The following is a 16748-nucleotide window of genomic DNA, read 5'->3' as shown; positions in this document are numbered from 1 at the left end:
TTTTTGATGATCATTTTCTTTACTTTTAAATTGTAGTCAAAACACTGTAAAATTACAAATAATATCTGTAAAATAAAAATTCTGCTGTTATTTTAGGTATTGTGACATTAATGACAAATTCTAGTAATTCACATTTTTTATACAGAAAATTGATTGTATTTTTAATACAGTATTTTTTCTGTTTTCTTAAATTACATAAAAATGTATGTAAAATTACAAATATAATCTGTAATTTAACAGTAACAAAACAGTTAAATGATAAAATGGTCAAATGACTGTCACCTCCCCAAAAAACTGTAAAACATCCTAAATTAAATAAACTGAAAAACACTGTTATTTTACCGGTATTTCCTGAATAATCACGATCAAAAACCTTCATTGTAAAAAAAAATCGTAAAAAAAGGGTCAAATGACTGGCAGCTGCGGCTGCCAAACAAAAACCTTAAAATTAAAGTAAAATATGCTAATTTAAATAAAGTGTAAAAAACTTTAAAATAAATTTGATGTCACCATGATTGAGATCAGTGTCTGCTTTAGTTGGGCTCATGACCCTTGAGTTTATAACATTGTTTTTCTCTGGTTACTTTAACTGTGTATTTGATACACATTTGTTATAGCAATAAATGCAGAAGAAAATATCAGGTGATCTTGGTCATTCATTAGTGACGTTTAAGTCTTCATATGATGATCTGATTCACTGATATAACAGTTAAACCTCAGAATATAATAGCCTAGATTACTTAATATGTAGATGGAATTTAGTTTTATACAAAGTCCATAATGTCATAATTTTTCACGTGACCCTTGAAATTTTGTGGCATCAGTATTATAACTGAAAAATTATACAGAAAAAGTTGAGCTGGTTCATTTTTTTAGTAGAATACAGACATCAAGAATCAACATATGAATCTCAACAATGGTGACAACCATCAAAGCCTTTTTGTGACTTTATAGTAATTCAGATTTTTTTTTTTCATTGTCACCATTGTTGAGATTCATACGCTGATTCTTGATGTCTGAGTGAGTCTATATGATCCTGTCAAAACATTTTCTGTATAATGACATCATAAAATCTGAGTATCACAGCACTGCTGGATCTTATATAGCAGTATTGTCATGCAAAATTAACAACTAATATCTGATGATTTAATCAGAAATTACACTTCAGATGGCACCAATGAAGCAGGCAACTACCACATGATGTCTACTATCACTAAAAAGAGACCAACATCATCTTATCTGAGTTTCTCTTGGATTCCTACCATAACAATTATGCATCAGCGACACACAATTAAAACAGCCAGAGAAACATTAAAGTTAAACACTAAAAGGTCAAGAGCCCAACTAAAGCAAACACTGATCTCCATCATGGTGACACTAAACTTTATTATTTTCAATAAAACTTCTAAACCTCTGTTAATTCTCAATAAGAATGTAAAGAAATAAAGTCTGGATTGTAATAAGTGAAGATGCTGAGATCCTGAGAGATCTGGTAGTGTTTAATGTTCTGTTGGGGTTTAAAGTGTTTCTGTATGGTGTGTTTTGTGTGTCACCATTGTGTTGAAGAGTAGAGCCTGAGCTTCAGTCCAGGATGAGCAGAGAAACACAGATGAAATGCTGCATGTTGCTTTATTTAACTGACAGTAACTGTGTAGTTGCTGATGTAGTGACGTATAGTCACAGCAAATCATGCATGTAGTTAACTGCACGTTTTTCAGTAAAAAATCAGAAAATAAATGTGAAATAACTGTGTTTAAATTGTGTGTTTCTGTTAAAAGTGTTTTGCAATTATTTAAAATTAGGATATTTTATATTAATTTTACGTTTTTTGTATGGCAGCCATTGCTGACAGTCATTTGACTGTTTTTTTATGGGATTTGTTTACAATGAAGGTGTTTGATCGTAATAATTCAGGAAATAGCTGTAAAATAACACTGTTTTTCTGTAAAACATTGAAGGAAAATTTCTGTAAAAGTTTTTTGCACTTCATTTAAATTAGGATATTTTACTTTATTTTTACGGTTTTTGTTTGGTAGCCGTAGCTGACAGTCAATGACCGTTTTTTACGATTTTATTTTTTACAGTGCAGTTTATTTAAAGTTTAAGAAAATTTTAATTTTTAGGGCTCTATGAAATCCGTTTCATTTTTTCATCATTTTTCAGTTTTTCATTTTAGTTTGCTGGATTCCATTATAATGGTTTTAATTAAGTTTTAATAATAAATAAGCATGTGTAAATTATTTAATTTATTCAACTTAAACATTTTAATAAAAAAATCCAATAATGAATTCCTTATGAAATGTTTTATTTTTTCATGAGTGTTGCCTTTTTTATTTCTCTGGATTTATGATTTAATACAAATAAATTATTAGAAATGAAGGCATAAAACACAAACAATTAATTATCAATTTTAATTATCAATCTAAATTAATCTTTTAAAAATGTGTGGCAACAAATTTCCATGATGAAAAGTTAAGTAATATTGTTTTTTTTTTTAAAGTGAAGTGTAACATTTTAATTATTTTGTTATTATTATTATTATTATTATATGCTTGATATGTTAATGAAAAGCAAATAACTAGAAGATAATTGGTGCTGACCAACCATTTCTAATATCAGTAAAATCTCATAATATTTGACACCAGCTTCAACACTCTTCATTCTAAGACATTTGCATAAACATGAATAACTGAAATGAAAAATAAAGTTTCTCCACATGAAGCTGAAGTTTCGCCGGTGTGATTTTCTGTGTTCAGTTTGACAAAACTCAAATGTGACGCTGTCTTCTGCTAGTCAGCTAGCCAATTAGAGAGTCTTACTACGAATAATCTGTGGCTCATGAATATTTAATAGGTTATGGGACTTGACGTGATCTAACTAATATTCATAAGCCTTCATAATAGAGGCAATTGGAAGTTCTGTATAAATCTGTGTGGTGTTTGCGGAGGGTCGTACCTGGGAATGCCTGGTGGCAGAGCGGGCGGCACGCGGACGGGGCGGGACGGCACCTGAGGGGGCGGAGCCAGCGGGTCCAGAACGCCACTCCCGAACGCATTAGCGCCGGCTGGAGTCCTGTACGGCACCGGAGGAGCCCCGATGGCTCATGAATATTTAATAGGTTATGGGACTTGACGTGATCTAACTAATATTCATAAGCCTTCATCATAGAGGCAATTGGAAGTTCTGTATAAATCTGTGTGGTGTTTGCGGAGGGTCGTACCTGGGAATGCCTGGTGGCAGAGCGGACGGCACGATGGCGGGGCGGGACGGCACCGTAGGGGGCGGAGCCAGCGGGTCCAGAACGCCACTCCCGAACGCATTAGCGCCGGCTGGAGTCCTGTACGGCACCGGAGGAGCCCCGAACGCAGGCGAGGGGTTCAGGGGTGGCGCGGCCGGTGGGCCGGGGGTTGAGCCGCGCATCGCAGGGTGGCGGCCTGGGGGCGGAGCCATGCCATTTCGCTGAGATGGGGGACTGATGGAGACGGAGACACACTTCCGTTAGTACTACAACAGTCATGTGATTTATTAGATCTGACATATTGGTAATTAATGAGATAGTTAAGTCAAGGTTTCTTAAAATTGTACGTTTGGGAATATCCCTGATTTGACACATGAATTACTGATGCTTGTACACTACCAGTCAAAAGTTTTGGATCGGTAAGATTTTTTATGTTTTTAAAAGAAGTCTCTTCTGCTCAAAAAACATGACAAATATGACAATTCAAATCAGCTGTTTTCAATGTGAATATATAGTGAAGTTTAATGTATTACAGTTATCGAATTAACTATTTGTGAATGTTAGTACCTGGGGTCGGTGTGTATCCAGGTGTCGTCCACCGGAGGCGGGACCGGTGTGGATACGGTGCTGGTGCTGATGTCCCCGATGATGAGCAGCGCCTCCTTGAGCGCATGATACATGTGCAGCATCTCGTCTCGCCGCTGCTCCTGATCCGCCGACTCCTCCATCAGACTGTTCTGATCGCCGGACGAGTACAGGGACGTCAGCAGCTCCGAGTGGATGAACTCCTTCGCCTGACACACACACACACACACACACACACACACACACCCTGACTCAGTCCGGCTTCAACAAACACCTGGATGCTCTGAACAAACTAAACACAGCTGGGGACTTGACTAACAGGTCTCGTCTCACAGGTGAGACGAGACAAGCACTAGAGGCTTCCAGGTAGAGACCACAAAACTACAATAGAATTTAAAAAAAACTTAACTGCAGTGGGGAAAAAACTCAAGAATCAACAAGATAATACATTTTTTTTTTTTTTTTTTAATTAAATAAAAAAAAATTACTAAAAAAATAATAATAATAAAACCACAGAAAATCAAAAAGAGAAAGTAACTTCTGTGATTGACAGCTGATTAAAGTGAATAAGCCGTGCTCAGGAGCTCGACCTTCCTATTGTTTTTCTCTTTATTGTTTGCTTCTTTTCTGTTGAACATTTATTTTCTTTATCATATAACCCCTAAATGTAAATAAATATTTTGTTTAATTTATTTTTGGACTCTGATCCCTTTATTTCGTTACTTCCTTGAGCCGGAATGTAACAGTAAAATGATGGCGTAAGCCCCGCCTGCACTTACGCTGTTGATCATCAGGTGCATGATGGCCTTGGGCATCAGGTCTCGGATGCTCTTGTTGACGATGCCGATGTAGGAGTCCACCATGTTTCGGATGGTCTGCACCTGCCGCTCCAGCTGAGGGTCCATGGAGGGAGAGTCGGCCGCCACACCGTCCCCGTTCTCCACCTGGGAAACAGACGAGAGTCAGCACTGAGAGACTGGAGAGATTCAGGAGAGAAGCACTGAGACTGATGTGCGTTTGAGACTCAGGTGAGACACAGGTGAGATGTGACACAGGTGAGACGAGACTCAGGTGAGGAGAGACTAAGGTAAGATTTAGGTGAAATGAGACTCAGGTGAGACGAGACTCAGGGTGAGACTCAGTTGAGGAGAGACTCACGTAAGACTCAGGTGAGACGAGAAACAAGTGAGACGAGACTCAGGTTGAGACTCAGTTGAGGAGAGACTCACGTAAGACTCAGGTGAGACGAGAAACAAGTGAGACGAGACTCAGGTTGAGACTCAGGTGAGGAGAGACTCAGGTAAGACACAGGTGAGACGACACACGTGAGACGAGAGTCAGGGTGAGACTCAGGTGAGACGAGACTCGGTGAGACTTGGGCGAGACAAGACACATTGATAAAATATTTCAAAATAGTTTAAAAGAGTTATCACCTTTCTTCAAGGATGCACTGAAAGCTTGGTTGAATTTCCAGTACCACCCTCCAGATACAATTCAAGATATTCAGACACAGTTGTTATGGATGAATTCAAATATTACGGTTGGAGACAAGCCATTTTTGTGGGAGGAATGTGTCAAAAATGGGTTAATTTTTGTCAATGATCTTTTAGATTTATCTGGAGATTTTATTTCTTATGAAAACTTGAGAAATGTTTTTAGCATTTCTCTCAATCAGTTACAATTCAACCAGCTGATTTCTGCAATTCCTAAAACTTGGAAAGTGAAACTGCAAAATGAAAAGAAGAATAAATTAATGGTTTGTCTCCCACCAATAAGATGCCTTAAATGGTTGTCTGGTGTAAAGATAAATAAAATAATATATATTTGGAATTTAAATATCACGGGCACTGCACTTTTTCCACACAGAACCTGCCTGTTTTGGGAAAATGAATTTAATGATCCAATTTTGTGGAAAGATTATTTTAGAACAATTTATAGAACTACAATCGATTCATATTCCAGAATATTTCAACTTAAAATCTTTTATAATATTATTGCAACAAAAAAATCTCTGTTCAAATGGCAGATAGAAAAGGATCCCTGTTGCAGGTTCTGTGGGGATGAGGAGGAGGACCTGATGCATTTGTTTTATTTTTGCCCACATGTGGCTAGGTTTTGGGTCAGTATACAGTTATGGTTAAGGTCTATGGATATTGTTTTGCAAATCACAGCTCAGAATATTTTGTTATGTGTCTTTGAGGGTAAATGCATACATTTTTTGAATATGATTATTTTGATGGGTAAAATTTTTATTTTTAAAGCTAAAACTTTATCAAATTTATGTATAAAACACTTTAAGAATAGAGTGTGTTATCAATATATGCTAGAAACAATTATTGCAACAAATAACAATAGAATAACTGAGCATGAAAATAAATGGAATGTCTGCTTATTTGAGTTAGAGATATAAATATTAGGTAAATATTAGTAAATATTAACGTTCGTTTTTTTTTTTTTAAAGGTGCTGTTAAAAACAGCTGCTGTTGGTGTTATGGCATAATTGTTTTGCTAATTCTATTGTGTTTTTTGTTTAATGATTTTTTGACCAGTAGTATTGATTTATTTTATTTTTCATTGTTATTAATTTTGTTTGCTTTGTGCTTCCTTTTATTTTGCTTTCTTGTCATGTGTGGATGATTGGGGTTGTGGTATGAATGCATGGGGAGGTAGGTGGGGGGTTTGAAGCTTGTCTTGTTATTTTACTTGTAATAAAAAAATAAATAAATAAATAAATAAAAAAAAGACAGGTGACACAAGACACAGGTGAGATGAAACAGGTTGGACAAGGGAGACAGGTGAAACACGGTGACACGAAACACAAGTGAGACAAGACACAGGTAGGACAAGGGAGACAGGTGAGACGAGACTCAGGGGTCAGAGTGACAGACTCAGGGTCAGACTGTGACCTGGTCTTTCTCCGGATAGACTCCGGCCCGCAGGAACGAGGCCTTCCAGCTGTCCACTTCTTCCTGAGAGTGGCAGGCCAGCTCGATCTGACGCAGGTCTTTATACACATTCCTGAAATCACAACATCACACATATGAAATCAGATTCATGACTGATTTGTAACTAAGGCTACGTTCACACTGTCAGTCCAAATCCGATTATTTGTGTATTCGATTGGAATCTGATCTAAAATTAATGATGTCCACACTGTGTATAGCAACTGTTCAGATCCAATTTGTGTGTCCGTGCAGCTCTTCAGTTTTCTATTGGTTTCTATTTTCTATTATTTCATTGGTTTCTATGGCAACGACGATGTGTCGGTAGGTTTAAATGCATCCATATGCGTAATAATTGACCCACACTCGGATGAAGAGGTGTGAACCGAGCAGAAACATAAACTCAGTCGCACCTCTGCTCAGTGTTGAAGATGGCAAAGGTGTGTTTGGTGGACATGAACCCTTTCTCAACGTTTCGCAGCTTCAGGTTATCCAGAGGCAGCATGAACTTCGTCTCTTTCTCCTGGAAAACACAAACACACACAGGGATTATTTTCAGCAAACATGAAGAATAAACATCTAAACACACACTCACACTCTGGGTCCGATTCCACTTCTGCTAGTTTAATGACGGGAAAAATGGTCGGTGCTCCCGATGTTTGGTTAAGGGTTGTCTCTTAATGAGTAATGGGTGTGTTTTGGGATTTACGTACGTTAAACGAGTCTCATCTCCCATCCCCTTTAAATGCCAGTTGCGCTCGCGCCATGGAAGATTCGCTATTTACATGACGGAATTTGATGGTGGAAAGACCGAACGCATCTCCAGAGCGCAGACGGATCTGCTCGTGCGCGAGGTCAAAGTGCGCTAGCAGAACATCTACGGGACAAGCCGGATTCACCATATCTTTATGTACACATAAACAGGGTTTCTGCAGGTTTCAATAAGTCAAATTTAAGACCTTTTTAAGACATTTTAAGACCATAAAGATTGAAATTTAAGACCTACACAACGCATTATCCAAGTTAGATAGATACCTCGGGATCATTTGAGTATTTATCTATCTATCATTCTATCATCTAGGATTATCTGATGTGTGTGTGAGAGAGAGAGGGAGAGGTAGATATTTTTTTTTAATAGAAAATTGTATTTTTGCATATTATACTGTAAAAACACAGTTATTGTTGATTTTAGTTGATCATAGTTGATCATAACTAGAGAGGAAATGATGAGATGATTAAAGTGACCAAAATTATCACGGTTATCCCAAAAAGTACTAATTCTACAGAATGAAGTCAATTCAACAAGTTTTATGTCGAAAAAGAGCAAATAACAAATTGATTAGCATCAATATGCACTTTTTGTTTACGTAAACATTAAAATACCATTAAAAATGATGGCCAGATTTTAAAAGAGTGTCTTGCAACATGTACAAGTTCAAATAAAGTTTTGACAAAAAAGGTTTTATACAAAGATGAACCTCATATTTCAGCCTTTAAATATTTTTTTTATAAAAAGATTGAGTCAAAAAAGATAACTTACTGACATTTACACATTAGCTTTTATTTATTAGTAGTGTTTGGGTGCACCCCCATCCTTCATGTTGACTGAGCTTTCAATGTTGTTATGGAAAGGGGTGATTGGTTGGTTCATCTTCATTTATATAGCGATTTTAACAATGTAGATTGTTTCAAAGCAGCTTTACAGAGATAAACGTATAATTTAAGGTAAGATTGTTTTGGCTTTATAGCGGTTCTTTTAATAAAGTTATTTTCCAGCTAAAGTTAGTTTTGATTGATTCGCTTCCGTCGCAACGATCATTTGTTATTAAATTAGGGGCCGCTAAGACGACACAATTCTCTCTACATAGACTTTAAACGCGAACCTGTGAGAAACGCTGATGGCGTTCACATGTGCATTAAGAATTGGTTCTATAGTTATGTGCGTTTGAATATATGTGCGCAGGTTTGTAATTCCCTACAAACCAAGCCTTAACAAAGTACTGGTGTTTCCTTATAATTTTTATTTGATCAATTTGGGGTAGATACGCAAATTGAGTTTTTCCGACAACGTTTTATCTGTAGAGTGGTAAAGGGATCCTCCATAGGGAGAGACTAGTTGGCACTTCAGCACTGCGTTGACATCGGGTCCAGGCGCAGGCCCTTCGTCAGATCTGGATTCAGCCTGGATCTGGCAGGCTGCGGGAAAACCTCGGGATAAACAAAGACACTAAAATTAGCGTAGATGTCATTCTTCTCATGATGTAACAAGTACATCAGGATTTATGGGAAGTGTTCCTGGTTCCAGCTGACCTAATCTATGCAGCCTAACATTGAATTAGAGAAGTCTATTATGGCTAATGTGAATGCTAGGTCAAAGAGATGTGTCTTTAATCTTGCTTTGAACTGACAGAGTGTGTCTGCTTCCCGGACAATGTTAGGAAGAATGTTCCAAAGTTTTGGTGCTAAATAGGAAAAGGATCTACCGCCAGCAGTTGATTTTGATATTCTAGGTATTATTAACTGGCCGTAATTTTGAGATCGCAATAGACGTGAAGGAGTATAATGCGTTAAGAGCTCGCTCAAGTACTGCGGAGCTAAACCATTTAGTGCTTTGTAAGTGATCAGCAATATTTTAAAATTTATGCGATGTTTAATAGGGAGCCAGTGCAGTTTTGACAGAACCGGGCTAATATGCTCATACTTCCTGGTTCTGGTAAGAAGCTGCTCGAGCTGCTGCGTTTTGAACTAGCTGTAGTTTGTTTATTAAGCGTGCAGGGCAACCACCCAGTAGAGCATTACAATAATCTAGCCTTGAGGTCATGAACGCATGGACTAACTGTTCCGCATTTGTCAATGAGAGCATATGGCGTAATTTAGATATATTTTTAAGATGGAAAAATGCGGTTTTACAGATACTAGACACGTGACTTTCAAATGAAAGATTGGTATCAAAGAGCACACCCAGGTTCCTAACCGACGACGAAGACTTAACAGAGCAGCCATCAAGTGTTAGACAGTATTCTAGGTTATTACGTGAGGACGTTTTTTGTCCAATAATTAGAATCTCTGTTTTTTCAGAATTTAGAAGTAGGAAATTACGAGTCATCCAATTTTTTATATCAGCTATGCATTCTGTTAATTTAGTGAATTGGTAATTTTCGTTAGGTTTTGAAGAAATATAGAGCTGAGTATCGTCTGCATAACAGTGGAAGCTAATTCCATGTTTCCTAATGATATCTCCTAATGGCAGCATGTACAGAGTGAACAGCAGCGGTCCTAGAAATGAGCCTTGTGGTACGCCATACTGAACTTTTGATCGATGAGACATCTCTTCATTTACTGCTACAAACTGATAACGGTCAGATAAGTATGTAAGTAAGTATTAAACCATGCTAGTGCAATTCCACTAATGCCAACATAGTTTTCTAGTCTATTTAAAAGAATGTTGTGGTCGATAGTATCAAATGCAGCACTAAGATCGAGTAACACTAATAGAGAGACACAACCACGATCGGATGATAAGAGCAAATCATTTGTGACTCTAACGAGAGCAGTCTCAGTACTACGGTCTAAATCCTGACTGAAAATCCTCACAGATATAATTTCTTTCAAGAAAGGAACATAGTTGTGAGGATACTGTCTTTTCTAATATCTTTGACAGAAAAGGTAGATTTGAGATCAGCCTGTAATTGACTAATTCTGTAGGATCAAGTTGCGTTTTTTTAACAAGCGGTTTAATCATAGCCAGCTTAAAGTTTTTTGGTACGTATCCTAGAGACAAAGATGAATTAATGATATTAAGAAGAGGATCTATGACCTCTGGAAGCATCTCTTTCAGTAGCTTAGTCGGTATAGGGTCTAACATACATGTTGTAGATTTAGATGATTTAACGAGTTTAGTAAATTCTTCCTTTCCTATATCAATAAATGAATCAAGTTTTTCTTCAGGGAGACTACAATGCACTGCCTGATGCGATACTGTAGTAGACGGTTGCATAGTTATAATTTTGTCCCTGATATTATCAATCTTATAAGTGAAGAAGTTCATAAAGTCATTACTGCTGTGCTGCTTGGAAACATCTGTGTTTGAAGCTTTCTTTTTCGTTAGTTCAGCCACTGTTTCAAATAAAAACCTATGATTATGTTTATTTTCTTCTAATAGTGTTGAAAAATAAGCAGATCTAGCAGCTTTTAAGGCCTCTCTGTAAGCAATCGAGCGCTCTTTCCATGAAATGCGAAATACCTCTAGTTTTGTTTTCTTCCAGTTGCGCTCCATTTTTCTGGCTGCTCTCTTAAGGGCCCGAGTGTGCTCGTTGTACCACGGCGTTGGACTATTTTCTTTAATCTTCTTTAAGCGCAACGGAGCAACTGTGTCTAAAGTGCTGGAAAAGAGAGAGTTAAAAGTTTCTGTTGTAATATCAAGTTCTTCTAAGCTATCTGGGATGCTGAGATGATGAAACTGATCAGGAAGATTATTAATAAAGCAATCTTTAGTGGCAGAAGTGATAGGTCTAACATATTTGAAACACGGAGTCGGCTTTGCAGCCTTGGCTAAATGTAATTTACACGAGACTAGATAATGATCTGAGATGTCATCGCTCTGCTGCAGAATTTCAACGGCATCAACATCTATTCCATGTGATAATATTAGATCTAGAGTATGATTATGACAATGAGTAGGTCCTGACACATGTTGTCTAACTCCAATTGAGTTTACAATGTCTTTAAATGCCAATCCCAATGCATCTTTTTCATTATCGATGTATATATTAAAATCACCAACGATTAGTACTTTATCTGCAGCCAATACTAACTCTGATAGAAAGTCCGCAAATTCTTTGATAAAGTCTGTATTACAGACACTGGTGGCCTGTATACAGTAGCCAGCACAAATCTCAAACGTGATTTATCGTTTGCACTATATATTTTTACATTAAGCACCAACACTTCAAAAGAAGTATATTTAAAACTAGATTTCTTAGTGGTTTTGAAAATATTACTATAAATTACAGCAACTCCTCCCCCTTTGCGTTTCAGACGGGGTTCATGTTTATAACAGTAATCTTGCGGGGTGGACTCATTTAAAGTAATGTAATCGTTTGGTTTTAGCCAGGTTTCTGTCAAGCACAGCACATCTAGGTTATTATCTGAAATCATATCATTAACAATGAGTGCTTTTGAAGTAAGCGATCGAATATTCAGCAACCCAAGCTTTAGCATTTGCTCATCTGTATTATAGCTGTTTTTTATTTGTTGAACATCAATTAAATTTTTAACCTTAGATGGGTTTAAACATTTTTTGGATTTCCAAATTCGGGGAACAGACACAGTCTCTATATGATGATAGCTAGGTGAAAGAGGCTCTATGTGATGGGATTTATCTGACCTGGGTGACGCGAGGCCGCTAGCAGACAGTCGGTTAAGCCAGTCTGTCTGCTTCCTGACCTGAGCCCCAGATTGTCATGTTTGAGCTCTAAGACTGTAGCTGTGTCCCAATGTGAAGGCTGCATCCTCCGAAGGCCGTATTTGAAGGCCGGATGGCCGTATTTGAAGGCCGATTGCGTCACAGCGGCGCGACGAAGGCTGTCCCAATTCAAAGGCTGCATCCTTGGAAGGTCGCATTTGAAGGCCGATTGCGTCACCGCGGCTCGATGAAGGCTGTCCCATTTCAATTCTGCATCCTCCGAAGGCTGAATTCGAAGGCCGGTTGCGTCATCGCGACGCGACGAAGGCTTCCCTGATTCAAAAGCGACGCCAAATGCACACTTCGTTTCCCCGTGAAAGGAAGGATACATAAATGGACACTTAGCGGCCTATTCTACCCTATTCTACCCCATAAGTCATTGCGAGCCGGTGACGACAGCATTTTTTATTTTTAAAGGCGACCGAGACTAGAGATCAGTGGTGGACAGCAAATTCAAATTTAAATGTAAGTATTATGTTTTCATTTACTCAAATAGCTAACGTTAGTGAAACCAGAGTTAAAGTTTATTATAAACTTCATCTTAACTCATTCGTCATCATTGCGTTGCTTCATTTGTCAGGTAGTTTGAGGCAAAACTTGTGCTAATAGTAGTTTAACGACCTATTTGTAATATTTGCACTAGTCTATCTCACTTGTGTATAATAAGAAATATCACTCACCCTATAAAGCCCACAATAAGAAAAGCAGTTGATAAGGCAATGGGGTTTCACTTTTATGTGTTTTTGTAGTGCTGTCATGAAAGCTATGTGGGTTTAACCAAATTTGAGAAATTTGATTTCTTAAGTATTCTGTATGCATGTCTTGATGTGTCATGTTTTGCAGTGTTAACAATGCACTTAAGATTGCACCCCTGTGTTAAGCTTTTTTAGAGCAATTCAGGAGAAAAAAAATACAAAGTAAGAAAGTTAATACTACATCTTTGCTGAAATGTATTGTGCTGTTGATGTTAACAAGCCATGGTTCATTTGCTCTGCCTTAGGATTGCAAGTGTCCTGGGACAGGTGAGGGTGTGAGTGGGAAACCCACTGCTGAAACTTGGCCCTGGTTTGTCCTCAGTTTGTCCACAGTGAGGAGGAGCCAGCACCAGCAGCACCAGCACGAAGGCAGAGGCGAGGAGAGTAGGGAGAGGATGGACAGGCTGTTTTTTCTTCTTGAGAGAATGATTGAAAAATATATATTTTTTCTACATATTCTTGTTTAACTTTTTTAACTTTTATTTTTTAAAAGGAAAGAAAAAATCTGTACATTATTTTTATGCAACTTTATTTGTGTAAATAAAAGAGAATGAATTGTTCTGGACATTGTTTATTGACAGTTTTGTCAGTCATAATTTCTACATGAAACAAACTCTTGTATACCTTTTTTTTTTCAAATAAAATTGCTAAATGAAAATCATTTGTTCCACGGGCGGCTACATTATTGAACTGAGCAGGGAGACCCTGGAGCTGCTGGACTGGGATGGGCTGCCCCTGGTAAGGCCTCTCTGCTGGTGGGACATGATCTGGGATGGTCTCCAGAGTGTTTGAGTGCATATTTACACTATCCACTAAGTTGTCTACCAACAGGTTTGCAGGGCTGACTCAATCCATGGCTGCCATTTCACTGAGGGTTTTTTTTTTTTTTTTTTTTAGAGTAATTTCTGAAAAAAATACTTTTAATAACAAGTTTTTAGTATCAAGAGTAAAACTAGAGGTATGTATTCTGCAGGGGAAAAAACTCCTTGTCAGGGTTTTTATTATAGTTTTGTATTTATATTATGCTACTACTGCATTTTACATATGAATATTTTCAAGGTTGTTACATTATATACTTTTGTGTTTAATGTTAAATCATATGTGAGGGGAAAAAAGTACTTCAGGTTACTTCACATTTGTACATGAATACTTAACGAAATATGCAGTTTCGAAAATTAAAGTAACAAAATGTAGATCTATTGTCACAATATTAACAAATTGTTGCTAACTACAGCGTCCCATATCAACCGCATCTGAAGCGCTCGGACCGGTCTAGCCTACGGAGGACTGTTCTCGTCGCCTGGCAACTGTGACTGACAGCTGCCAATGAAGAGCGGGAGAAATACTGGACTTTTTTATATTCAATTGGGTTTTATATTCAAACCGGGCTAAACTGAAAATACATGGCCTGGCAGCGACGGGGCTGAAACATCCTCACCATGTCCTCCAGTAAATTTTTAAACATAAAAATGACAATAGCCAATTCTGGCTCCATAGCTGTTTACTCAATTAGGTTATATCAAATGAATTATCAGGATGGCAGCTGTCCTCTCGCACTGTTGCTTGGCGCTTGGAGTGGTGATCGGGAACACCTGGTTGCACAATTAGGAAATCCCATGAAGGCTGCATCCTTGAAGTCTTCAGTCCTTCGAAGGATGCAGCCTTTACTTTGGGACACAGCTTATGTGTCATATTACTAGAGAGAAGAGCAGCACCATCCCAGGAGGGATGAATACAATCTCTTTTCAACAGGTCAGGTTTGCCCCAAAAACTTTTCCAATTGTCTATGAATTCTATATTATTAAGCGGACACCACTTAGACAGCCAGCGATTCAGTGAACACAATCTACTAACTATCTCATCACTCCTGCTAACAGGAAGGGGGCCTTCCAGGAAGGAAGAGCAAATTACAGTGCCTGACATCGTACTTGCGAGTTCACACACACTGTTAACCCTTGCTGTAAAAAAAGGCCAGATTCTGACAATATCATACCATTTTCCATTAAAACAGTAATATACCGTAGAAAACAAAAATAGCCTACAGGAATATACTGTAAATTAACAGTGCTCAAAGTCGACACTCAGAGGCTGTTTTCCCAATCACACCCTATACCCTCATTCACTATTCCCTACATTAGTTCACTAATATAGTCCACTTAAATGAAAAGAAGTGAGTGAATTGAGACACTGATGAACACCTGATAAGCAGAATCACTGAAGGACGGAGAAACAAGAACAGAAAAAAGAGAAACACAAAAACTACAACTGACTTCCAGCAACACTGAGTGTGAAACCAGTTTACGATTATTTCTTTCATACATGTACAAAAGTTCTTGTTGAGAATTAACAGAGATTTAGTTAATAATAAAGTTTGTTGTCACCATGATGGGATCAGTATTTGCTTTAGTTGGTCTCTTGACCCTTGACTTCTTACCATTCATCTCTCTCTGACTGCTGTAACAGTGAGTTTATAAAACACATTTGTTATGGCAAGAAAGAGCCAAGAGGAAGATCATCAGGTGTTTTAGGCATTTGTGATGATGACATAATTATTGTGGACATGTCTGATTCTTTGATCTTTCCTGTATATATTCTTTGAATTGTTGGGTATTTCATATTTAGCATATATCTGTGAATCTACAACATGAAATCAATATTTCTGTAATCAATGAAGAATATCGTAATCATATAGTGCTGTAAAACATTTTTAACTCCTGCTTTACACAGACAGACAGACAGACAGACAGACAGACAGACAGACAGACAGACAGACACAGACAGACAGACAGACAGACAGACACACACACACACACACACACACACACACACACACACACACACACACACACACACACACACACACACACACACACACACACACACACACACACACACACACACACACACACACACACACACACTATGGAGCGAAATATGTGCCATAATTTAACAAACAAATCCAGCATTTTGCAAACAAACTCAATCTACTTCGCAAAGGAAAACTCGACTCGCAAACAAACAGAAAGCAATGTGCAAGCACAAAGGTCACAAATGCGTCCAGGCAGATTTTCTCACAAATGCGTCCAGGCAGATTTTCTCACAAATGCAGTTGAGCAACTTCCTCTTCTAAAACAGTAGATGGCGCTAAACTATAGGCTAATTTAGCGCTAGTCTCCCAGGAGAAGCACTGATTTGAAACTTGCCTTTGCCTACAGCTGAGGAAAATGACCGGTGAACGGGTGTGTTTCTGTCTTATTTGATCTATAATTAACCTTTTTGAGGTTTTCTCTTGCCAAACGTTTATTGCATATCTAGACTAGTGATGGGAAGTTCGGATCATTTTACTGACTCTCTCGTTCGATCTCGTTCATCAAAATGAACGAATCTTTATTTGAGTCATTTCGTTCATTTAAGTGGCTTTAAATGTTATACTTTTAACAGCCAAATTCCCCGAAAACATCCACCTACGCAATCTCAATCATATTTTGAATGAAGAAATCATTATAATGCAGCCAAAGATAATTTACAGGGAACATATATATTTAATTTACCTTCCGAGTCTTTGGTTCATTTGTCATGTGACGCACGCAATGAACGGATCGTTCGCGAATGACACATCACTAATCTAGACAGAAATCCACATTAGCACCATAAATTAGTGATTATGTCTACACTTGAATGAATCTATTTCTTCCGTTCTCCATAAATGAATGAGAACATTTCATTTAATTGAGCGGCGGGTTTCATTTGTGTGTCCAAAATAA

At 37.8% G+C, this 16748-nt stretch overlaps 1 protein-coding gene across 1 annotated transcript in view; it reads right to left on the bottom strand.

Moving 5' to 3' along the window:
- The window catches only part of LOC311286455 (dynamin-2-like), a 107111-nt gene that overhangs the window by 1533 nt on the left and 88830 nt on the right, over positions 1-16748 (bottom strand). Inside the window, exons 16-20 of the mRNA XM_084402687.1 lie at positions 7179-7288; positions 6730-6841; positions 4603-4767; positions 3806-4032; positions 3221-3472 (exon numbers count right to left, since the gene is read on the bottom strand). Of these exons, the coding sequence (XP_084258813.1) occupies positions 3221-3472; positions 3806-4032; positions 4603-4767; positions 6730-6841; positions 7179-7288 (866 nt within the window). The remainder of the gene's footprint in view (positions 1-3220; positions 3473-3805; positions 4033-4602; positions 4768-6729; positions 6842-7178; positions 7289-16748) is intronic.

This window comes from Rutilus rutilus (assembly GCF_951802725.1).
Source record: "Rutilus rutilus genome assembly, chromosome: 2".
NCBI classification, from domain to species: domain Eukaryota; kingdom Metazoa; phylum Chordata; class Actinopteri; order Cypriniformes; family Leuciscidae; genus Rutilus; species Rutilus rutilus.
The sequence above is the reverse complement of the archived record's forward strand: the minus strand, read 5'-3'. Positions and strand labels throughout refer to the sequence as shown.